Consider the following 17,877-nt stretch of genomic DNA (forward strand, 5'->3'; position numbering starts at 1 on the left):
TAGAATTAGCAGTATGTATCTTTGGTAAATTGGTAACTATATTTTAAAATTTAAATACAGTATATATGCATTTAAGAAAAATTTATAACAAGGCAGTTGTGCTGTATCATTATAAAATAATTAAGGTTATTTGTCGATTTCAATAAGTCACTCTGGGCTAGAAACTTCAACAGCTGAACTTCAAACACTACAACCTCCTCTGATGTTACCAAACTCTTTGATTTGCAATAATCTAATAGCTCCAGGGTATAACATTAGGAAAACCAATTCAGTTCTACTTGTTCTTGAAATTCAGAAATCACATCTTTTAGATGTAAAAGATATTGTGGTTTTGGGTGTAACAGAGTTCTAACAGCAGTAAGTTCTCTTTTCTCTGATGTCCAGCATGGCACTTAGTTATCATTTCAGTTTTGTATGATGTGTGAATTTTGTTTCTGAATGAACAGAGCTAAATCCATACACTCAAAGAAACATAAAGTAGCACACTCTAGCTTGCAACAGCTATTTATTTCCCTTTTCTCCTGAGTCCAAGTCATAATAACGTCCTTATATAGTTAAGCAAAGTGTTTAGGTCTCCCAAGAAAATGGATGCTATCTTTGAAACTCTGCCTCTGGAAAGATGGAAGCATATTTTTGCCAATAATAATTGAAGGATTTTTTTAATTGAGGATGAAGGGTTTTTGTTTTTATTGAGGATGCACTCTGGTGACATTGATAAATTGGTGACTATACCTATCATCAGTGAAGTATGTTTGGACCATTTTGGCAAGATAGGCAAATAACAGTTGTGTATGGTTCACTGAGTCAGGTTCTATGGATTTTGGTTCAGACCTGTTATAGACACACAATTGCTTAGAGAACTTCTAAACCATCTTTGTAATGTATCTGTTCTATTTGTTTGTTATGTTATTATTCTAATACCCACATCAGGGATGGCCACAGAATTTTGTTGGAGGTTATGCATTTCCATGAAATAGCATAAAAGGGAATACTTGTCATGTCTTCTAGCCAATATTTACATTTATTAAGAGGGGAAAAATTCATAAATGGAGGGACATGACATGAATGTCCAACATGAACATTACTTTTGAAAGGAAAGTACACTGTGATAACTACTGAAAAGAATTAGGTCATACTAATACTCCATTCAACTAAATAACTCGCTTACTGGTGTGAAATGATCTAGCTTTTATAATAATCTGAAACCTGCCTTCTTCCTGACTCCTCTTAACCACCTGGCAGTTTTAGTGATCCGATCCTACAGTCAAGAATTTCCCTTAAGTTTAGCTAGACATTTGCTTGTGCCACCTCTGGTGGGAGCAAAGGGACAGTCAAGGTAGCTGCGTCATCTAGCACATACAATTTAGCAAACTTGACTCACTTGCACACCTTCTGTCAAGCCTAGCTGACACAGTTCATGAAAAGTCTTGCTTGTTACTCAACCTATGTGATGCAAAGATGGGAGAAACCCTGCAGTCATACAGTTCATAGAAGTTTTGCTGACCTGACCTATGTATTGAAATTCCTGAACTTGGCTTGTAGCCTCTCAGCAGCCTTGGTCTGTAGGTACCACTCTGACAAACTTCAGAGAAAGTCAACTCAAGAAAAACAGAACATCAATGTTGATTATCATGATACTATTCCGATAGTATAATAGTAGCCAAGATGGACCTTTTCGTTGACATTTAATATGAAAAATAAAACCATTTTTTTCCTGAACAGCTCCTATTCTGCAGATAATGAATTGAAGCCATCCCTTTAAAAAAAATCCCTTAAAATATTCAATAGAAGCAACTGATCTCAATAAATTATTTTATAAGTGAAGTGAAATTTCTTGTGAAAGCTTCTACTTTTCCCATTAGGTATTACATGGGGACTATTGTTTCACAGATTAAACCAATTAACTTCCTTGGGGGTCTGTGTAATCATTATCAGCATCATTTACATAAGCTTTTCTATTTCTCAAGCCGAACTACACGAAAACATATAAAGTGGTCTTCCCTTTGAAATGCTTTTTTCCCCTTTTACTCAAGATTCTAAGTCTCTTTCTCCAAATCAGATAGAACCATGTGTTGGGAGGCTAGACAAAGCCAAGACTTTTCTAATGCAGTATTTTCCATTTAATCCTAAGAAAAAAATGTACATAATTAAGAAACATTTGGCAAGAAAGGATAGTGTCAACTATATAGGTAGTTTTTTTTTATTAGGTTACTATATAAATAATAGGAATTGTTAAGAGGACTAGATGCAAAAATCACAGCTGCAAACATCTTCATTAATCTACCTGCTGTGAAGAATGGTATAAACTAAGAAGCATCAATGTAGAGTCACGAGAGGGTTTCATAACTCAGTTCTATAAGATATTACCTTCCCTCTACCGCAAAAGTTGGCCCTGATTTTAGGGTGTAGCTATTTCAGAGAGTCAAAATGGAAATAACACACACTGTCCACATAACTACTGTGAAAACTGCAACACAGAGATATCCTTTATTTTGACACAATTGGGCAATTTTTTTAAAAGCTGTGAATATAACTTTGTAACTTATAAATGATGTCTACATGAAGCAACTCTTGAACCTTCCAAATGGATATATCTTCCATCATAAATGGAATGATTTCAAGGCCGGGCTATTGATAGGCCTTAGTAACTCCCAGAAACCTGCTATTCCTGAAAAGAACAATGCTTACCCACTTGGTTAAAATACAGAATACATACAGTATTGAACAGTGCCTTTAAAAAAAAAAAAAAGAAGAAGAAGAGGGCTGAGGAAAAGTAGTACTGCATTGCCTGCTAGTAGAATGCAACTGCTTTAGCAATATAATCATAATAGATGATAATAATTATAAGAAACTCAATATTCACTGTCATAACAAAGACGTTCACTGTGCTGAACTAAAAACAGCATCGGTTGTCATGGAATGTCACATTGGGTTTGCTTTAATAGTAGATTATAGGCAGTAACACTGATCAGATAGTGCAAACTAGGTAAAACCGCGTTTCACTGTGAAATGAACAGAGGTGCAAATGCTCAGTAGGATACCATTAAGACATAAAATGGCAAAAAATAAATATCAAAACTTTTATCAGTGTAAAAAAGTAACTGGGTTATTGTATAACCTAGAGTCTGGCAAAAAAGGCCTCAAAAAAGTTCTGTCTTCAGAAGTTTTACAAATGAAGTGCCCTTTCAGGATTTCAATCACACCAGTGATTCCATACTCTCGGCGGGATCCGATTCATCAGCAATTAAAACAGCACCATTTTTGTCCACTGCCATGGGACCATTTCCATTTTCTTTAGTGCTGACCAAGCTGAGCATTGCCTTATAGACAAACTGGTATTGTTCCTGAAAAACAAAGAGGAAGACATTTTAAATCACAGAGAGGCTTTAATCATTTTATCGAAGGTGGGGATGCTGATTAAAAAAATCAGTCACTGTGAAAAACATGTTTTTAGAGACAAAGAACACATTTATGCTAAGAAACATTCAAAAATTTTCTTTTTTTTTTTTCTTTTTTTTGGTTTTTGGGCCACACCTGGCATTGCTCAGGGGTTACTCCTGGCTGTCTGCTCAGAAATAGCTCCTGGCAGGCACAGGGGACCATATGGGACACCGGGATTCGAACCAACCACCTTTGGTCCTGGATTGGCTGCTTGCAAGGCAAACGTCACTGTGCTATCTCTCCGGGCCCTCAAAACTTTTCTTAATCCTTTCTCTCTTTCTCTTTTCTTTTTGAAGTTTTTTGGGGTTGGTTTTTTTTTTTCTTTTTTAAGTTTTTGGGTCACACCTGGTGGCACTCATGTGTTACTCCTGGCTCTGGGCTCAGAAATTGCTCCTGGTTGGGGGCCAGAGCAGTGGCACAAGTGGTAGGGCATTTGCCTTGCATGTGCTGACCTAGGAAGGACTGCAGTTCGATCCCCCGGCGTCCCATAGGGTCCCCTAAGCCAGGAGCAATTTCTGAGCACATAGCCAGGAGTAATTCCTGAGCATCACCGGGTGTGGCCCAAAACAAGGAAAGAAAGAAAAGAAAGGAAGAAAGAAAGAAAGAAAGAAAAGAAAAGGAAGGAAGGAAGGAAGGAAGGAGGGAAGGAAGGAAGAAAAAAGAAAGGAAGGAAAGAAAGAGAAAGAAGGAAAAAAGAAAAAGAAAGAAGGAAAGAAGGAAAGAAAAAGGAAGGAAACAAAGAAAAAGAAGGAAAGACAAAAGGAAAGAGAGCGAGAGAGAGCGAGAGAGAGAGAGAGAGAGAGAGAGAGAGAGAGAGAGAGAGAGAGAGAGAGAGAGAGAGAGAGAGAGAGAGAAAGGAAAAGGAAAAGAAATTTTTCCTGTCTGACCTGGTCTGTCCCAGTGTCCCAGGTCAGCTGCAAAAATGCCTTACTGGAGCCGGAGAGATAGCACAGCGGTGTTTGCAAGCAGCCGATCGAGGACTAACGTGGTTGGATTGAATCCCGGCGTCCCATATGGTTCCCCGTGCCTGCCAGGGGCTAATTCTGAGCAGATAGCCAGGAGGAACCCCTGACCACCGCCGGGTGTGGCCCCCCCCCCCAAAAAAAAAAGCCTTACCAATGTGCTCCAGCTCCAGTTTTTGAGTTTTAGAGTCACACTAGCAATGTTCAGGAATTACTCCAGACTCTGCACTCAGGACTTACTCCTGGCAGTGTTTGAAGGATCATGTGAGGTGCTGGGGATTTAGCCCAAGCCGTGTGAATACAAGACAGGCAACCACCCACTACATTATCTCCCCAGCCTTAAAAAGTTTTCTGAAGTCTTATAAGCCAGACCCATAGCTTTTTCATGCCCTTGATCTGTTACTTAGGAACTAATTTTTAATATTGACAGTTCATTAAGGATATCCTTGTAACGAGGTTATGAATTTTCATACTACATTCATATGCTATTTATCTCCCATACCACAGAATTATTGACAGTTGTGAGCCGATAATTCTTTGTTGTAGAGGGATTGTGTTTGCTTGTCAGATGTTTTAGCAGAATTCCTGGGCTCTACTCACTAAATAACAGAACAACTGCTGTAACCACCAAAATTATCTCCAATCATTGCCATCCTTTGAGCTAAATCACATCACTGTCCTTAAGAGGGAGTTCTATACTATGCCAATAATGTTTAAGGGGTTACATAAGTTTTATGGCTTTAGATTGTCTTGTGTGCTGTTAAGAAATATTATAATGTTTTACAATCTGGGGACTTGAAGGACAAAGTAATTGTACATGGATTCTGTTTTATTTATCTTAAGGTTCTTTGGTTGAAAGTTCAAAGTTAAGATATCAGCAAGGGGACTTCTTCTGAGAATTATGTTATGGGTGATAGTCCTTCCACTGTAACTTTACCTTGTCCTCTTTCTTTGCATCTTTGTTCCCATAATTCAAAATTAAAAAATTAAAAAAAAAAAAAAAGAGGGAGTTCTGAGTTTCAATTGATGTGCAGGTTTCATTAATAAGCCAAGTACTTACAATGTCTGTGAATACTCCGGGTCTCATAAGATTGATCATTTTTGCAACCTGGAAAACATCCACAGCATTTTCATTTTCCAGTTGCTGGGACAGAGTGGTAAGGGCACACAACATTCCTGCTGAAACTGCTCCGTACCTTAAGATAAAAAAAGCGTTATTTCAGATTTACCAAGGAACTGAATATTGAATGGAATAACATTACCATTACCCATATCTACAGACACTAAGTGTACTATATTGAGAACTATTCTAGAACTTGAGTGAAATATAGGACAAGAAACAAGATTGTGAAGCTTGTCTAACAGTGACCTTTGTTTATGAATGTAAAATCTCCTAAATTGATTTATCAGATATATCCCTTGATATTTATGGCATGAGAAGTTCATAATTAAGATAGGTGGGCTATAGAAATTTTGCTGTTGAAAAAATATGATTAAGTGTTAATAGAATAAATAACACAATAATCTTAACTAGAAGTTACTGGATAAGAAAAAAGGTTCTAAAAGAAATAGCTTTAACATCTTAACCAGCTAAAATGAACTTATAAAAATATGAGTAAAAAGGAAAATGCATGATGTGAAATGTAGTCATAGAATTTTTATGACTGCCACATGAATTATTTTTGCCACTTAAGTGAAACTTTCCAAATAAGAGCACATACATAAAATTCATGGAAAGATATTCAACTCTGAATAATTTGTAAAGTTACTCTCAATTTTTAAAAAAATCACCATATATTTCTTTCAACTGGTCTTTACCAGTTCAAACTCCTTTCATAAGAATATTTATTGTGACTAGAGAGATGATAGAGTGCTTGCCTTCCACATAGCCAACCCAGGTTTGGTCCCCAGGAGTGATTTCTGACCACCACTGAGTATAGTTCAAAATGTGAGAGTCAGAGAATAGCTTTTTCTGTTTTATTTTTGTTATTTGTTTGTTTGTTTGGGGGCCGTACCCAGTGGTAATTAGGGGTGATTCCTGGCTCTGCACATAGATATTACTCCTGGCAGGCTGGGGGGCCCTTATGAGATGCTGGGGATTAACCTGAGTCAGTAGAGTGCAAGGCAAATACTCTACTGCTGTGCTACTTTTTTTTTTTTTTTTTTTTTTTTTGGTGTTTGGGCAACACCCGGCATTGCTCAGGGGTTACTCCTGGCTGTCTGCTCAGAAATAGCTCCTGGCAGGCACGGGGGACTATAAGGGACACCGGGATTCGAACCAACCACCTTTGGTCCTGGATCGGCTGCTTGCAAGGCAAACGCCGCTGTGCTATCTCTCCGGGCCCTGCTGTGCTATTTTTTATTCTGGTTTTTATTAGCTTTGACTATATTTCCTAGTTGTTCCTGGTTTATATAAGATCAATTCCTAGGTATATTAGAGTTTGTTGATTTTAGGAATGGTCTTAGTATATTTTCCCTTTGCATTTGGTTGCTATATAAGAAAAGTACTTATTTTTATATGATAAATTTGTGTTTAACTATGTACCAGGTGTCTTCTGAAGTTCTATTAATTTGTGGATTCTTTAGGAAGCTGATCACATCTTTACCTGCTATTTACATTTTTCCTCTTAGAGTTTTGTTTTTTGAAAGAACCACAGCGGGCAGTGCTCCAGGATTACTCCTGGTAGGGTTTGAGAAACCATATGGAGTGCTGCAGTCAAACCCAGTGCAAGGCAAGTAACCTACCCACTGAACTATTTTACCAGACCCTTGCCTCATCAATTTTGATACTTCATCAAACAGTACAAGGAGGTATCACAATGTATTTATTATGTAAAGGTTCTGTGTTTTCAAAATTAAAAAATTCACAATAAGTTTCATATTTTATGTTAAAAAGAATATTTTAAAGATTAAAGAATATTATAGGAGTTTAAATGCTTGTCTTGCTTGAAGCTAACCTAGGTTTATCCCCACTATTGCCCATGGCCTCGGCAACCCCAGAGCAAAAAACCAGAAATAAGCCCTGAATACAGCTGTAAATGGTCCACAAACTGGCCAAAAAAAGGAATATGTTTTATTTTAAATTTCTATTAAAAAAAAAAAAAACTCTTTTTGGGCCAGAGCGGTGGCACAAATGGTAAGACATTTGTCTTGCACGCAGCTAACCCAGGACAGACCGCTGTTGGATCCCCCAGCATCCCATATTGTTCCCAAGTTAGGATCGATTTCTGAGAGCATAGCCAGGAGTAACCCCTGAGTGTCATCAGGGGTGGCTCAAAAAACAAACAAAAACAACCAAACAAACAAAAAAACTTTTCTGTTTTGTTTTGGGGCCACACTAACAGTGTTTAAGAATTACTCCCGGTGGACTCAGGGGACCATAGGGGATGAGAGGGTTCAAACCTGTTTCAGCCACAGGAGGTCAAGCACACTCCTTGCTGTATTTAGGCCCTAGGTAGTTTTTTCTAAATAGAAAGAAAAAGAAATACCTTTCAACTTTATGGCACTTTCCTAGGAAGGGGAAATACAATGTGTTATTTCATTGTATGTTTCCCAGTACCTAAATATCTAAAACATTTCACAATGAACTACTGGTATTTCCCAAAGGAAGCAATACTGGGACCAGAGTAGTGACACAGAGCAGCAAGGCATCTGCCTGGCCAGCGCTAGCCTAGGACAGACAGCAGTTCGATCCCCCGGTGACCCATATGGTCACCCAAGCCAGGATCGATTTCTGAGTGCATAATCAGGAGTAACCCTTGAGTGTCACCAGGTATGCCCCCCCACAAAGAAAAACCAAAATTAAAATAAAATAAAATAAAATAAAGTATAAGGTAGAATATGCTACTTTGGTCAGTGAATGTAAGCAAACCATTTGTGTCACCACAGTCTAGGCCTCTCCAAACAATTTTCTCAAATGCACTTCTTTTTTTTTTTTTTTTTTTTTTGGGGGGGGGGGGTCCACACCCGGCAGCGCTCAGGGGTTACTCCTGGCTCTATGCTCAGAAATCGCTCCTGGCAGGCTCAGGGGACCCTATGGGATGCCGGGATTTGAACCACCGTCCTTCTGCATGAAAGGCAAACACCTTACCTCCATGCTATTTCGCCGGCCCCTCTAATGCACTTTTTATATCACTTAAAACAGACTAATAGTGGTATTAAAATGTTTTCCTAACATCACCACATGCATTATCATTATTATTATAATATGTATACTAAACATTCCTTACTGTCATATCTTTCTGTACTACCTCTCACATATATGTCATCATCTCCATATAACTTCCATATTCAACTTTTTGTTTTCTGTACTGCATTTTGTATTGGTAGTCCTTATCTTCTTGTGCTTCCATTTGCTTCTGTTTTAAATTCATTTTGTAGTCTCCCTTCAAGTATTATAATCTGTGAAATATGATGCTGTATTTTATGTTATGTTGTATCTTTTCTAAGAGGTTCAGCGTATTGGATTTACCTTTATTTTCATCCTAGAATGGTTTTTTATTTTCAAGCTACACATACTCACTTTTTTTGGGGAGGCCACACCTGGTGGTGCTCAGGGGTTACTCCTGGCTGTCTGCTCAGAAATAGCTCCTGGCAGGCACGGGGGACCATATGGGACACTGGGATTCGAACCAACCACCTTTGGTCCTGGATCGGCTGCTTGCAAGGCAAACGCCGCTGTGCTATCTCTCCAGGCCCATACTCACTTTTTTTAAGGAAGGTAAGGGCTTGAACTGATAAAACTTCTAGGCTCATGATCCTCCCCACCCCTTGCTATCAGGGGTTAATAGTCGAACTTATCTATCTTGGCTATTCTTGTTTTGTATTTTATGTTTTTGTTTTTAGGCCACACCTGGTGGTACTCAGGGGTTACTCTTGGCTCTGTGCTCAGAAATCACTTCTGGCAGGCTCAGTGGACCATATGGGATGCCTAGGATCGAATACAGGCTTTTTCTGGGTCAACCCCATGCTAAGCAAATGTTCTACCACTGTGCTATCACTCCGGCCCCAATCTTAGCTACTCTTAAATATGCACCTAAATTATTTGAGATCAGAGAGATAATTTAGCAGTTAGGGTGTTTGCCTTGCACATGGTGACCTGGGTTTAATCTGGCATTCCATATGATCTTCCCTACACTCCCAAGAATAATTCTCAGTGTAAAGCCAGAGTTGCCTCTGAGTGTCATCAAAGTATGGCCCCAAACCAAAAGTTAACCTAATTAAAAGGAAATACTCAACAAGACTTTTAAATTGAGTAGAAACAAAGTCAAATATGTTCTACGTACCTCGCATTATAATGAAGGAATGAAGACTGAAAGGATAAAGGCCCTTTTCTCTTAGAAGTTTAGTAATTAAGTTGGATTAAACAATGTCAACTTTCCTGGATTTGCACTTAAAACTACAGGGACTTAGAGATACAAGTAATTTATAATCTAGATAAAACACAAATATTATATAAATTCACTGGCTTTGGTAGTTTCTCACTTTTTCAAAGGGCCCTGTTCAAAGCAATGCTTGTTAACAAGTTCTTCTGAGAAAAAGAAATGTTTTTATACCGCCCTGCCTATACCTAAGAAAGTACTTTTATTTCTTTCATATCTTAAGTACCTCATGCACAGTAATGTTTATATACATTTTAAAACACACTAGGGAATCTTGTGTATAGTCATGGTGGATAATGTATGTGCCCAATCAATGATACCTTTTATGTTTCCTATTATTAGAAATGTAGTCCAGAGTTTAAAATCCTGCTAATGGGAAAAGCACAGCTTTTCCCAGAAATCATTAAGGTAGGCCTTTAGTAGGAAGTGTATTACTGTAAGGGACCTTGGTGGAGGGTGTGGCACTGAGATATTTTATGTGCAAAACCCGGCTATTATTAATTTTTTTTTTTTTTTTTTGGTTTTTGGATCACACCCGGCAGTGCTCAGGAGTTACTCCTGGCTCTATGCTCAGAAATCCTGCCGGGATTTGAACTACCATCCTTCTGCATGCAAGGCAAAAACCCTACCTCCATGCTATCTCTCCAGCCCAAACCTGCTATTATTATTACTGTAAATCACAATGTGTAAAATTAATTTTAAAAAAACTTAGAAGACCAGCAACACAAAAGCCTTCCTTGGGATAAAGAAAAAGTTAGGCAGAGAAATGCTTAAACCATTGAGAAGTAGCAGGTTTAGGCCCAATGAGTGGACTCTGCCTAGCACCTACTTCTTGCCAGCTGTCTGGTTGTCCTGGGCCTGGTTCTGTCTTCTACTCAAATGGGATGTTGGGGATTGAACCCAGGTCTGCTGTGTGGAAGGTAAGCATCTTACTCACAGTACTATCACTCTGGCCCCTCTGTTTTCATCTTATTGAAAGAAGTGAATTTATTTCTATATTTCCTACAGAATATCTCGGCAATTAAAATAATTATTAAGGATGCTTAAAGAGCTTTTGCTTCTTTGATCTGTATCCACATTTATTCTATGAGAAACTAGATTTGGAGATGTTAAAAAACAAAACCATGTAAGCATACATTAGTTTGCATTAGTTGCTATGGTAAAGGTATCATCCCATGTCATTTAGCTCTGAAAAATTCTACTGTACATTCAGGTAAGAATAGGATGAACAGGCAATACTTTAATTTGTTTTTGAGCTACATTTAGTTGCACTGAGGGATCACTTCTAGTAGGCATGAGAAACCACCTGGGATGCTGGGGATGGAACCTGGGTTAGTCACATGCAAGGCAAGCACCCTAACCATTGCACTATTACTCTGGCCCCAAAGAATCTGATTTATAGAAAAATAGTTGACCTCTGAGAGCTCCTGCAAGGACACTGGGGACACACACCTACCAATCCGGGATTCTCAGATCATACTTAGATAACTATTAAGTGATATAAGATTACTATTTGATCTAGTTATAGAGTAAATAAGATGGTGAATAATTGTCATTTTAATAACATTAAGTAGCTGCATAAAAACAATATGAATCAAGGTTTTCTAAATCTAATACGCATCCCTATGTTCTCTACATTTTCTCTAGGATCATAGGCTCTGTATTCAAGCTCTGATAGTAATAAACATTCTCTGAACAGAATCAGCTTGAATGGATGTGTATGGAATACTGAGAAGAAAGCAGTTTGCTTTCAAGCAGCAAATGTCATAAAATAGATGTCACAAAGGTTGTTCACTGAAAATTCAACTCTTATTTACAGAGGGAGCACTTAGGTCTTCCAACATCTAGGAAAGTGGGACCTTACTAAAGAGAGGGCATTAGATAGCAACGGTCATGGCATAAACTGCCACACCTATGCAAAGCTATTAGCTGAATAAAATGTCACACATGCTTGTTATCACTTCTTTTTTTAATTTTTTAATTTATTTTTGGTGTTTTGGGCCGCACTTGGCAGCACTCGGGTTACTCCTGGCTCTGCACTCAGAAATTGCTTCTGGCTTGAAGGACTATAATGGGATGCCAGGGACTGAACCCTCGTCCATCCTGAGTCAACCACATGCAAGGCAAATGCCCAACCACTGTGCTACCACTCCAGCCTCGCTTGTTATCATTTCTAACCCTTCCTCTTATTGAAGTAAAAAGACTGTCAGTTGGAACATTACTACAGAAGTTCAGGGACAATTATTTTGTTCTCGAGATAACTTTTTCACAATTTATGATCGTAACCACAAATTTATTGTTTTTTACAAATTTTTCTTTGAGTAAAGTATCTTTATTTTTGGTGCCACTAGGGTTCAAACTGGTAGTCCACATTCTATAAGATTCCTTTTATAATAACTGGTTTTTGAAATTTAGTGGAAGGACTTAAATATAAATGTGACTACAAACAATAAAACAAAACAAAACAAAAAAATCTCTATAGAAGCAGGTCTCCCCTTTTCACTACTATAGAAATACAATGAGAACCAGATATTAAAAATAAGAAAATGGTACATACTCATCATGAACAATGGTGGGCCCATCCCTTGTTAAGGCCTCTTCTTTGATGACGTTGATAAGTTCAAATGTACTGCTTATTGGAGCGTCTGGGTTAGGCCATTTGGGACACTGAAAGTGCCGAACTTCTAGGACATAGTCATCCTACAATCAACACAACATGATTCATCACAGCCCATTCCTTATTACATATAGTTTATGACTAGCTCTCACTTCCAAGAATATAACTAAATGTGACTGGTTAAAGTAAAATAGTAGGGCAGTCCATTAAAGGTAGTAGTGAAATCTGAGAATCTTGTTCAGGGAGAAATTTCAGAAGAAAACTAGAAAATATATTCTTTATCAAAAACATTAAAGAGGTTAATTAAAACAGCTTTTTTTCTTAGCTTTCTAATAAGGAGGCAGTTTTATACACTGAGATGTTTACTAAGGGCAAACAATCTTAAAATCACCTCCGCATCATTCAAGTGATTACATTTCTAAGGCAAAGAAAACCTTACTTTTATAATTAGGTCAGTGCATCTATTTGTATGCATCTGCTACCAAAGGAACTGTTACATTTCAGCTACCCATCTTGAAAAATCAAATATTTGAAGGGAGGAAAAGGAATGTACATACTTAAAATTTAGTTATACTCAAATGCCTGAGTCTGCCTTGAGGGTAGGAAATTACTTCATTATTGCTTAGGCTATTACTGAGGAAGTGAAGTTTATGTTACCTGTGTGGCTTCAAGGATAAAGTCATGAATGATAATTTGTTCTTCATTAGAGAGGCACAGTCTGTCTTGGCTGATAAGAGTGACAGTAAAGGCCTCACAGTTCATGGATTCTTCTCGACTTGGCCAGTATACAAATTCATCTTCAGCCTATTAGAACAACAAGAAAATTTTTCTGCCCTGCTGTCACATTTATTTTTGAAAATAATTGAAAAATTGCTTCTAATTTTAGTTATTTCCCCCACTTCTAAGAGGAGAGCACACTTAGAGGTCACAGGCAGTGTTTAATGTTGAACCTCTGGCTCCCATATACAAAACATCTGTTCTAGCCTCTGTCTCTTGGCCCTATCATATTTCTTCTGTAATATAGAAGTGCCATATTTTTTTTTTTGCTCTATAAGACGCACCAGGCCATAAGTTGCACATAGTTTTTAGGCAAGGAAAACAAGAAAAAAAATATTCTAAAGCAAATGGTGCAATGTGAGACGCCATAAGGAGATGGTGGCTGGGAACAACCAGCCTGCAAGGACTTAGTATATTTACAATATTCAGGTCCACAGCTGGTTAAACACATTTACCTAACTTTTTTTTATATCAGAAAATAAAAAAAAACATTTTAAATACTTTTTTTGTTAATATAAAACAATAAGTCACAGCAGCTATCCAATGGTCTTGAGCGAAAGGTTCATACGTCACAGTGAAAGTATGTTGGGGCCAGAGAGATAGCACAGCGGTGTTTGCCTTGCAAGCAGCTGATCCAGGACCTAAAGTGGTTGATTCGAATTCCGGAGTCCCATATGGTCCCCCGTGCCTGCCAGGAGCTATTTTTGAGTAGATAACCAGGAGTAACCCCTGAGTACCGCCAAGTGTGGCCCAAAAACCAAAAAAAAAACAAAACAAAAACAAAAAAAAACGTATGTTAACCTGATTGGTCATACTATGTGGTATGTCTACACAATAAAGGAGGTGTAACACTGTGGATGTCAAGTGTATGCTCTCCTCCCCTGCACTCAGGCTTCAGCTCCAAGTGGCATTTGCTCCATAAGATGCACAGATATTTTCCCCGTCTTTTTTTTGGGGGGTGTCATCTGGTATGAAAAATACTGTATATCTCCACTAATCATGTGGAATTCAACAGATACTGCAACAGTTATTACAACAGTTTTGTTGTAAAGTAGACTTCATACATAATTGTTAGTACATCTCACATAGCAACCAAAATTCTCCCTATATGGAGGACATTATATACATCTGCAAAGAGGCAGAGTAAGAGGCATGTCTGCTCCCTATTGCTCTACAGTCCACTGAACAAAGCTAGGAGTGACTTCCAAGCATGGACTAGCTCCCAAGCCAGATGTAGCAAAAAGAAACAAAAATAAGAGGTTGGAGAGTCAATTAATATTTTTCTGTTTCACAACTGCATAATCATCTAAGACATGCTAATTGTTTCCTATGATTTCTTAATTACAGTTCTATAGCTGATCAGCATTTTGCAATTCTTTTTTTTTTTTTTTTGGTTTTTGGGCCACACCCGGCATTGCTCAGGGGTTACTCCTGGCTGTCTGCTCAGAAATAGCTCCTGGCAGGCACGGGGGACGAAATGGGACACCGGGATTCGAACTAACCACCTTAAGTCCTGGATCGGCTGCTTGCAAGGCAAACGCGTTGTGCTATTTCTCCGGGCCCCATTTTGCAATTCTTATAGAAATTATCTTACAATATACTAAGTAAGAAATTTAAGGAGTTTTTATCATTTGATTTTACAAATGGAACATCAAGGGTCAGAAGTCTTACACTGTCTAAAATTAACACTGTTAATTAACGATAACAAAGCCTTTTGGTGACTTGTATAAATAAGCATATTGGTTATAAATATAAAGTATCTTCAAAAAGTAATCTATTCAGTGTTTCTAAAGAAGACTACATAGATCTTTCAGCCTTTTGTCACACAAGTGTTAGAGTAAGCTGGTGACTTTTGTGAGAAAAACAATGATTACAAAAGCCTTCAATTGCTTTTTAATTCAAAGGGCAATTACTTTGTTTACATATATATATCAATTTCAGGTTTTTTCCTGAAAATGCTTTGTTACTACTGTTGAAGTCAGAAATAATTCTGATAATGTCCAAAAAAGATGAATTTTGTTTAATCTTACATTGTTGCATTAGAAATGAGCCAGGAGTCCAATAATACTTATCACCCTTTCAAGTTTCAATGCACATTATTGCCAAGTACATTTTTATTTTTAAAGATCAGCATAAGGGGAAACAGATTAGCAACTGGGTTATACTATACAAAAGAAGTCTCTGTCATGGTTTTAATAGATTTTGTCCAAGGAAGTAGGATCTTTTTAATGGACTGGACCTCTGAATTTAACACATATGAAACATTTAAGCATAGAATGAGATGTAATTCTAAAATTAATCTAGTAAGCCTTTATTTACATATCTGAGAAGTGGTATAATAATAGATACTTGAGTAAGAGCACAACAATGGGAGAAATATTTAATACAAATTTAAATTTAAAAATAACCGATCATTTTGAAATGATTATGAAAATGCAAATCTATCATTTTGGTCTCGTAGTTATTTTGTTTATGATATTTTAAAGATGCAGAGGCATCTACTACAGTGTTTTCTGAATTAGGGGCCAGTGACTTTTGAGCTATTCACAGGATTGCAGAGAAACTTCAGTAACAAGTATAATTTTGGTCCTGGATTTGTGATCTCAGACACGAATGAATCTAGCCTAGAATTGGTGGGCCTCAGAGAGACAGTACGAGCAGTTCCTGTCTGAAGACTAGACATACTGATTCAGACACTGGAAGTCTAGTTTCTTCTATACAGATGAACTTTTGGTGACTGTCCTCTATTAAGGGCAAGGACAAAATATTGACTCATTTAGCAATTGCACAGTTTTAACAACCCTAAATGCTTCCACGTGCCAAATAAAACAGGTATTGCCAGCTAATTTGAAAATGATTTGGGACACTGATGATGGGAATGTTGTACTGGTGAAGGGGGGGTGTTCTTTACATGACTGAAACCCAACCACAATCATGTTTGTAATCAAGGTGTTTAACTAAAGATATTTTAAAAAAAGAAAATGTACACTTCCGGTTTTTTAGTTTAATATTTTCATCTTTGTTGCCATTCTATCATACAGAAGCAACCTCCATCTTCTAAAGCAAAATGCAACACAGTGAAGAAATTCCTCTTGACCGGGCACCCAGTCTAATGCATGACATCCAGAGTAAGAGCTCAATCACAGGCGGTTCTCTCCTTGCTTTTCAAAAACTCTAATTTGATACTCCTAGAGGCACATACTCATTGTTTATTGTTTTTGCTTTGTGATCTTACAATGTTTTCACAGCAAATTTAGAGGAACTAACTAATGCAATGAGGTCTAAGCACAAATAATTAAGCAGTTATTCATACACTTTACCACTATCTTCCATATAGTCTGATATATAAATGGAACAAAAAGGTAGGAATAGCTGAAACAAGTCCTAAAAGCATCTCTAAGTTGACACAAATAGCCTTTCCTATTCCCTTCCTTGTATGTCTTATAAGTGAGAGGAATCCAGTTGGCACTTAAAAGACAATGGAACCACACCACTAAATGTTTCTTGTGAGCATGGGAGCAGGAATAAAACTCCCTAAGCACCACCAGGTGTGGCCCCCAAAATCAAAAATAAAAGTGATATACAGCAGGTTAGGTATTATATAAAGGTTTTATTAATGAGACAAAAGGAATTTTTCCCAAACACCTTCTGCATGGCCATAAATATCCAATTGTAAAGTCTTACAGCTGTAAAGTCCAAATTCTATCCCTAAAAAACACAGACATTATATAGCCTTGGAGTGATATGTCAAAGTAATTTCCACTCCTGGCTTCACAGATCTCATTAATGTATAGCAGAAGTGCTTTACTTACCAAACTCTGGTTGTCTGGCAGCATGACAATAATCTGCGCATTGTGATCCCAAATCATTCGCCAGAAATCTTTCGTAGTATGTGGCAGAGGATGCTGGGTTATAATAAATTCATTACTCCTATAATAGCCCTTCAGTTAGAACAAAAAAAAAACAAACCAGTGATTGTGAGTGTCATTTTAATTAACTTTGTGTTAATAAACTATATTTAGGAAATAATACAGTACTATATTGACCATATTGAAACCATTGAAAAAGGCACTTAGTACATTTTGGATAATTTTTGGATGTGCTTGCAAGTGTAGATAATTTTCTCTCCACATGCAATTCACTGCTAGTTACCCCTGCTGTTTTTACTTACTAGCAATTTCAACATTTATTCAAAGACTACATGGGTGAAATTAACAATAAAACGAATTCCTTAGCAAGCATTTTTGTACCCCTACTGTTCAGCTGTCTTTTGTTAAAGGTTACAAGATACAGAACTCTCTGTAATTTGGATAGTACACGTTGAGAAATTATTTGAAAAAATTGAAATCAGCCACCTAGGTGGGATCTGACTTTTAGCACCTTTCAGTTTAATTGTCTTTATTTATAATTAACTGTTAACTCTCACCATGATATAAGAAGCATTAATGTAATCTGTTCCTTTCATTCCAGGCAATGGTGCAAGACCCACTCGAGCACGTTCGGCTATTATAGGGGAAAAAAAAAAACAAAAACGTCACGTTTGCTTTATTATATACACAAAACCAACCATGTTTTCTGAGATTGACTTGGGAGTAATAGATCTCTCTGACATACCTTTCTTTCAAAGATGTACCTATATATTTTACCCACGTGAAAGTGTTTTCTTCTAAGGCAGACATACAATAAAATTTGGCTTCAC

General features: G+C 37.4%; 1 protein-coding gene across 2 annotated transcripts in view; it reads right to left on the reverse strand.

Annotated features, from left to right (window-relative positions):
- Positions 1-2,456: 2,456 nt before the first annotated feature.
- Positions 2,457-17,877, reverse strand: part of PTPRG (protein tyrosine phosphatase receptor type G) — an 837,085-nt gene continuing 821,664 nt past the window's right edge. For both annotated transcript variants that reach the window (XM_049777272.1, XM_049777271.1), the window contains 6 exons: positions 17,605-17,681; positions 16,991-17,119; positions 13,059-13,205; positions 12,342-12,484; positions 5,464-5,599; positions 2,457-3,344 (listed from right to left, as the gene is read on the reverse strand). In XM_049777272.1, coding sequence (XP_049633229.1) covers positions 3,198-3,344; positions 5,464-5,599; positions 12,342-12,484; positions 13,059-13,205; positions 16,991-17,119; positions 17,605-17,681 — 779 coding nt within the window. In that variant the 3' untranslated portion in view covers positions 2,457-3,197. The remainder of the gene's footprint in view (positions 3,345-5,463; positions 5,600-12,341; positions 12,485-13,058; positions 13,206-16,990; positions 17,120-17,604; positions 17,682-17,877) is intronic.

The sequence above is a fragment of the Suncus etruscus genome, chromosome 7, assembly GCF_024139225.1.
Source record: "Suncus etruscus isolate mSunEtr1 chromosome 7, mSunEtr1.pri.cur, whole genome shotgun sequence".
In the NCBI taxonomy this organism is placed as follows: domain Eukaryota; kingdom Metazoa; phylum Chordata; class Mammalia; order Eulipotyphla; family Soricidae; genus Suncus; species Suncus etruscus.